Source organism: Manacus vitellinus, unplaced genomic scaffold (genome assembly GCF_001715985.3).
Source record: "Manacus vitellinus isolate BGI_N305 unplaced genomic scaffold, ASM171598v3 scaffold_218_pilon, whole genome shotgun sequence".
In the NCBI taxonomy this organism is placed as follows: domain Eukaryota; kingdom Metazoa; phylum Chordata; class Aves; order Passeriformes; family Pipridae; genus Manacus; species Manacus vitellinus.
The window spans coordinates 22,271-29,481 of record NW_021939535.1 but is presented as its reverse complement, the minus strand read 5'-3'; the positions used below and the strand labels follow the sequence as shown (position 1 = coordinate 29,481).

At 43.5% G+C, this 7,211-nt stretch overlaps 1 protein-coding gene across 1 annotated transcript; it reads left to right on the top strand.

The window, feature by feature from the left end:
• Positions 1–2,640: 2,640 nt before the first annotated feature.
• LOC115307453 lies at positions 2,641–6,693 on the top strand. Its single transcript, XM_029959632.1, is given in 3 exon segments — positions 2,641–3,176; positions 4,118–6,179; positions 6,646–6,693. Coding segments are annotated over 3 exon segments (2,646 nt in total).
• Positions 6,694–7,211: the final 518 nt, after the last annotated feature.

Genomic DNA, 7,211 nt, shown 5'->3' with positions numbered 1-7,211 from the left:
GTAACTGTTTTGTTGTAGAAACTGCTATGAACTTGTTTGTAACTGTGTAACTGTTTTGCTGTGGAAACTGCACGTAAACTTGTTTGTGTATAAAAGCTGAACTGAGAATAGAGGTCTTTGGAATCCTGACTTGGGACGCTAGTCCTCAGGTTCCCGGGGCCCCAAATAAAGCACCACATAAACCGGCACTCTGTTGGCTTGTGTTTTTATTTGTTACGGGCAACAGTTTTCTGGCGACCCAGAGGTGGGACTCCGGGGGTAGCTGGGGCGACTCACGAGCTGATCCACTCCATGCCGGCATCCAGGTGATTTCTGGGGAGACATCGACCCGTGCCCGACCCCGCGCCCGACGGACAACCATCCAGGTAAGCCCGGAGGTGCTTTATTCTTTTAGGTTTGTTGGTTGGGAGCCTGCCTATAAGACGGGACCGTGAGTTACCCGCTGGGTTGGGCTAAAGGTACCTTGGTTGGGAAGCCTAGGCGCTGGTCGTAAGACGTAGCGAAAGCTGCGCTGTACCAGCACTCGCCACTCATAGGGAGAATTGGCGAGTTGGTTTTGGTTTTGGTTTTGGAATAAGTAATTGGTTTATATCATTGTGTTATTGTGAATTTGATTTTGAATTTAGACTGGGGTGTGTGTGTGTGTGTGTGAGTCAGTATGATGCCGTTTAAAACCTTTAAGGCACTATCTTGTGCAGAAAATGACATCCCTAGCGATTCTCCGCTTGGTTGTTTGTTGAAGCATTGGAAGGAAGGAAATTTTGGACAAGAGTTAAGCAAGAAACAATTGATTGATTATTGTAATCATGTATGGCCCCAATATGAAACAGAGGGAATGCAGTGGTCTAGGAATGGTACTTTGACCCCGGAAATTATAACCCCCTTGATGCAATACTTACGAGAGAATGAGATGTGGGATGAAATACCGTATCTAGATTTGTTTTATTATTTAAAGTGTAAGACTGAATGGCAAAAAGAATGTGGTATGTTGATTTTAAAAGAACTGGAAGATAAATGTAAAGGATGTCAGGAGCGGAAAATACGGTTTTCAGAACCAGAGGAAGATGTGTCTTTGTTAGTCTCCCCCAGCATAACTCCAAGTGCGCCCCCGGGAGATAGTCTCCCTTCACGTGTGAGGGCACAATCACCCACCATGCCCCCGTTAGAATCGTCCTCGGATGAGGAAGAAAAGAGAAGGGGAGAATGTGATTTTGATAGAACTCCTTTAGCTGAACGAACGCGGAGAGCATGAAGAGAACGAGGAAGGAGTAGAGAAAGGAGACGGGGAGGGGGAAGGGAGACAGATGTTTCGCTCTCACCCCCTAGATTGATGGCTCCTTTGCGGGAAGCAGTTGGAGCGAACGGGGGAAAGGTCATGGTAAAGGTTCCTTTTTCACCTAGTGATTTATTAATTTGGAAACAGTCAGCCGGAACATATAGAGAAAATCCGGAACGGATGGCTCGTATTATAAAAATGGTTATAAAAACTCAAAATCCAGACTGGAATGATTTACAAGTATTGTTAGATACACTTCTGGATTCAACAGAAAAGGAAATGGTATTAAAGGTGATGGTAGAAAGAGCGAGAGAAAGAATTCGAACTTTGCCTCGAACGGCGAGGGGAACAGTGAATGATTTCGTGCCGCGGGAGGATCCCGAATGGGATCCGAATGACCCTAGAGATTATAAAAGGTTAAGAATTTACCAGGAATTATTGGTAGAGGGAGTACGAAGTGGGATACCAAAAACGCTAAACTGGTCAAAGTTATACTCAGTAAGACAGGATAAGGGGGAATCTCCTTCAGCCTTTTTAGAAAGGTTAAAAGAGACAGCTCGGAAATATACAGATTTAGATGTTGAAGATGAATCAGGAAAATTGCAATTAGCAATGATTTTTATGGGACAATCACAAGAAGACATTAGGAAAAAACTTCAGAAGTTAGAAGGAGCAGAGACAAGAGATTTGGAAAAATTATTAGAGGTGGCATGGAAGGTGTACAATAATAGGGAAAAGGAAGCTACTAAGAGACAACAGGCAAGCTTGTTAGCACTCCTGCAAGCTCCAGGAGGGAACAATGGGGCCGGTGGCCACAGAGGAAGAGGCCGTGGTAAAAGGGGAAGGGGAGGAATAGGTAGAGGATTTAACAATCAGTTGGGATTCGGAAATCAATATGGGGGAGGACGTGGTAGGTTAGGACTAAATCAATGTGCTCTTTGTAAAGAACAAGGACATTGGAAAAACAAGTGCCCACTGAATGCTGGAAATGGAATAAATCCGTGGAATCCCCAAGGTTTTGCAAATCCACAAAACCCTGTTGGTACGGGCATGCCACAAGGTGTCGCCCAAGCGTTTATGTTAGGGAATTGCCAGACTCAAAGTCGGCTAGACCGGGATTTAAAGGTTGTTTTAGAAGTAGAGGGGGAGCCGACAGAATTTAGGATAGATACTGGAGCTAGTTTTTCGGCAATGAATAAATTGATGGGGCCACTAAGTGATTCAACTGCATGGGTAGTAGGAGTTTCAGGACAGGTAGAAGAAAAGACGTTTCNGATGTGTCTTTGTTAGTCTCCCCCAGCATAACTCCAAGTGCGCCCCCGGGAGATAGTCTCCCTTCACGTGTGAGGGCACAATCACCCACCATGCCCCCGTTAGAATCGTCCTCGGATGAGGAAGAAAAGAGAAGGGGAGAATGTGATTTTGATAGAACTCCTTTAGCTGAACGAACGCGGAGAGCACGAAGAGAACGAGGAAGGAGTAGAGACAGACGGCGAGGGGGAGAGTTGAGGGAAGTTTCGCTTTCACCCCCGAGATTGATGGCTCCTTTGCGGGAAGCAGTTGGAGCAAATGGGGGAAAAGTCATGGTAAAGGTTCCTTTTTCACCTAGTGATTTATTAATTTGGAAACAGTCAGCCGGAACATATAGAGAAAACCCGGAGCGGGTGGCTCGTATTATAAAAATGGTTATAAAAACTCAAAATCCGGACTGGAATGATTTACAAGTATTGTTAGATACACTTCTGGATTCAACAGAAAAGGAAATGGTATTAAAGGTGATGGTAGAAAGAGCGAGAGAAAGAATTCGAACTTTGCCTCGAGCAGCACGGGGAACAGTGAATGATTTCGTGCCGCGGGAGGATCCTGAATGGGATCCGAATGACCCTAGAGATTACAAAAGGTTAAGAATTTACCAGGAATTATTGGTAGAGGGAGTACGAAGTGGGATACCAAAAACACTAAACTGGTCAAAGTTATACTCAGTAAGACAGAATAAGGGGGAATCTCCTGCAGCCTTTTTAGAAAGGTTAAAAGAGACAGCTCGGAAATATACAGATTTAGATGTTGAAGATGAATCAGGAAAATTGCAATTAGCAATGATTTTTATGGGACAATCACAAGAAGACATTAGGAAAAAACTTCAGAAGTTAGAAGGAGCAGAGACAAGAGATTTGGAAAAATTATTAGGAGTGGCATGGAAGGTGTACAATAATAGGGAAAAGGAAGCTACTAAGAGACAACAGGCAAGCTTGTTAGCACTCCTGCAAGCTCCAGGGGGGAACAACGGGGTCGGTAGCCATAGAGGAAGAGGCCGCGGTAAAAGGGGAAGGGGAGGAATAGGTAGAGGATTTAACAATAAGTCAGGATTCGGAAATCAATATGGGGGAGGACGTGGTAGGTTAGGACCAAATCAATGTGCTCTTTGTAAAGAACAAGGACATTGGAAAAACGAATGCCCACTGAACGCTGGAAATGGAATAAATCCGTGGAATCCCCAAGGTTTTGCAAATCCACAAAACCCTGTTAACATGGGTACGCCACAAGGTGTCGCCCAAGCATTTATGTTAGGGAATTACCAGACTCAAAGTCGGCTAGACCGGGATTTAAAGGTTGTTTTAGAAGTAGAGGGAGAGTCGACAGAATTTAGGGTAGACACTGGAGCTAGTTTTTCGGCAATGAATAAATTGATGGGGCCACTAAGTGATTCAACTGCATGGGTAGTAGGAGTTTCAGGACAGGTAGAAGAAAAGACGTTTCTGCAACCTTTAGATATCAAATTTAGAGGAAAAGAATTAGATCATCAATTTTTGTATATGCCCAACAGTCCTGAATGTCTACTAGGAAGGATTTGCTTTCAGCCTTGCAAGCTAAAATTATATTTGAAAAAGGGAGGGTCAAAATGGAAATTCCGGAAGAGAACTTAGCGAAAATTTTCGTTGTGAAAGAGGTACAAAAGGAAGAGATACCTCAGGAAATAGAACAGGCTGTGGTACCTTGGGTTTGGGAAACAGGGGTCCCTGGAAAATCTAAAGCTGCTATTCCAGTTAGAATAGAATTAAAAGAAGGAACACAACCCGTTAGAGTGCGACAGTACCCAATTAGTTTAGAAGCCAGGAAAGGAATAGCCCCAATGATCACACAGTTTTTAATTTTAGGGATATTAAAAGAATGTGAGTCAGAATATAATACCCCCATTTTTCCGGTAAGGAAGCCAAACGGTAAGTACAGGTTAGTGCAAGACTTGAGAGCAGTAAATCTCATCACAAAAGATATCCACCCGGTTGTAGCTAACCCTTACACCTTGTTAACATCTGTTTCTGAGAGATTTCAGTGGTTTACAGTGATTGATTTAAAGGATGCCTTCTTCTGCATACCACTGGCACGGGAAAGTTGGAAAATCTTTGCCTTTGAATGGGAAAACCCAGAGACCGGACGGAAGCGACAGCTTACTTGGACTTGATTACCGCAAGGATTCAAATGTTCACCTACGATATTCGGTAATCAGTTAGCAAAAGAACTTGAAGAATGGAAGACTACTCAGGTAAAAGAATCTCCTTTTTCATATATCATACTGCAATATGTAGATGACATTTTCTTAGGAGCTACAGAACAGGGACTCTGTCGTCAATTAACCATTGAACTGTTAAATATGTTGGGACAAGCAGGCTACCGAGTCTCAAAAGAAAAAGCACAACTAGTAAAACAGAAAGTTATCTATCTGGGATGCGAAATCTCTCAAGGAACCCGGCGCTTAGGAACAAATAGGATTCAAGTAATATGTGCTATCCCTGTACCCCGAAGTAATCAAGAACTAAGATCTTTTTTAGGAATGGTCGGGTGGTGCAGACTGTGGATTCCCAACTTTGGACTAACTGCCAGACCATTATATGAGGCAGTAAAGGAGCCCAAGCTGACCTGGGGGACGAAGCAAGAGAAAGCTTTCCGGGAACTGAAAAGAACCCTCCAGGAAACACCTGCCCTGGGACTACCGGACCTAACCAAGGAGTTTCAGCTCTATGTCTGCGAGAGACAACGAATGGCTCTAGGAGTACTCACTCAGCGGTTAGGATCCTGGAAGAGACCGGTTGGGTATTTCTCCAAACGGCTAGACGCAGTAAGTGGGGGATGGCCAGGGTGTCTCAGAGCTGTGGCAGCGACGGTTATTTTAATACAAGAAGCACGAAAATTGACTCTGGGAAAACACATGGTAGTGTACGTGCCCCACATGGTTATAACAGTTTTAGAACAAAAAGGGGGGTATTGGCTCTCATCTAGCCGAATGTTACAGTATCAAGCTTTGTTAAGAGAACAAGATGATGTTGAACTGAAAATCACTAACCATCTCAACCCAGCAGAATTCCTTAGGTCTACACAGGAAGAAGGTATCCTGGAGCATGACTGTGTAGAGACCATTGAACAAGTCTACGCGAGCAGAAGAGACTTGAAGGACGAACCATTGACAGATCCTGACTGGGAGTTGTACACCGACGGATCTAGTTTTGTAGAAAATGGCACCAGGTATGCTGGGTATGCAGTGGTCACTCTACAACAGGTGATAGAAGCAAATGCACTACCCCCAGGTACGTCTGCACAAAAGGCTGAGATATGGGCATTAGTGAGAGCTTTAATATTAAGCCAAGGAAGGAGAGTTAATATATGGACTGATTCCAAATATGCTTTTGGGGTAGTTCATGTTCACGGAGCACTCTGGAAAGAGAGAGGACTTCTTACTTCTCAGGGGACAACGATTAAACATCGAGAAGAAGTTTTACAATTGCTAGAGGCAATACACAAACCCTCAGCAGTAGCAATAATGCATGTCAAAGGACATCAGACTGACCCCGGACGAGAATTTCAAGGTAATCGACAAGCTGACCAAGTGGCTAAACAAGCCGCAAGAGAGGTATGGACTCAGATGGTTCTTTTGCCTGTTCAAAATAATCCAGCAACAGCATTTATGGAAGAGAAACCATATTATACACAGGAAGATGAGAAATTAGCTCAAATGACAGAAGCAAAGAAAAATGTTAAAGGGTGGTACATTTCTCCCACAGGACAAGTGATTTTACCTGTCAGAATAATGAAAGCAGTACTCGAAATGGAACACAATAAGTGCCACTGGGGTGCAGAAGTAATGGTAAAATTTTTGAAAAATGAGGTTCTCTCAAACCAGATGTTAACACTAGCAAAAAGGGTAAATGCAATGTGTCCCATATGTATAAAGAATAACCCAGTAGTCAGAAAACAGGTACAAATGGGAAAGTTACAGATAGGACAGTTACCAGGAGATTATTGGCAAATAGACTTTTCTGAGTTGCCTAAGATGCAATCCTATAAGTATTTGTTAGTATATGTTTGTACCTTTTCAGGATGGCCAGAAGCCTTTCCATGCAGGACTAATCAAGCAAAGGAAGTAGTTAAAACACTTCTGAGAGAAATTATTCTGAGATTTGGGATACCTCTAGGGTTATCATCTGATCGAGGGCCACACTTTACCGCAGGGATAGTGCAAGATATATCCATCGCACTAGGAATAACATGGAATCTCCATACACCATGGAGACCGCAATCCAGCGGGCAAGTAGAGAGGATGAATCAGACATTGAAAGGTCAATTAAAGAAAATCTGTCAAGAAGCAAAAATTCAGTGGCCCCAAGCACTACCTCTTGCCTTGTTGAGATCAGGATCAAACCAAGGGAGAGAATAGGAGTAAGTCCATATGAGATATTGTATGGCAAACCCTATCATGCAGCTACCTACCAAGGGGATCCTCATATAGTGGGTGATCAAGCAGTATTTAATTATGTGTTATCTTTAAATAAGACTCTCACAGCCCTCAGAGGAGCATTGCAGTGGAATCGACCTCTGCCCCTGGAGAATCCAGTACATGATATTTCTCCGGGAGACCAAGTCTAAGTAAGAAATTGGTCGGTGG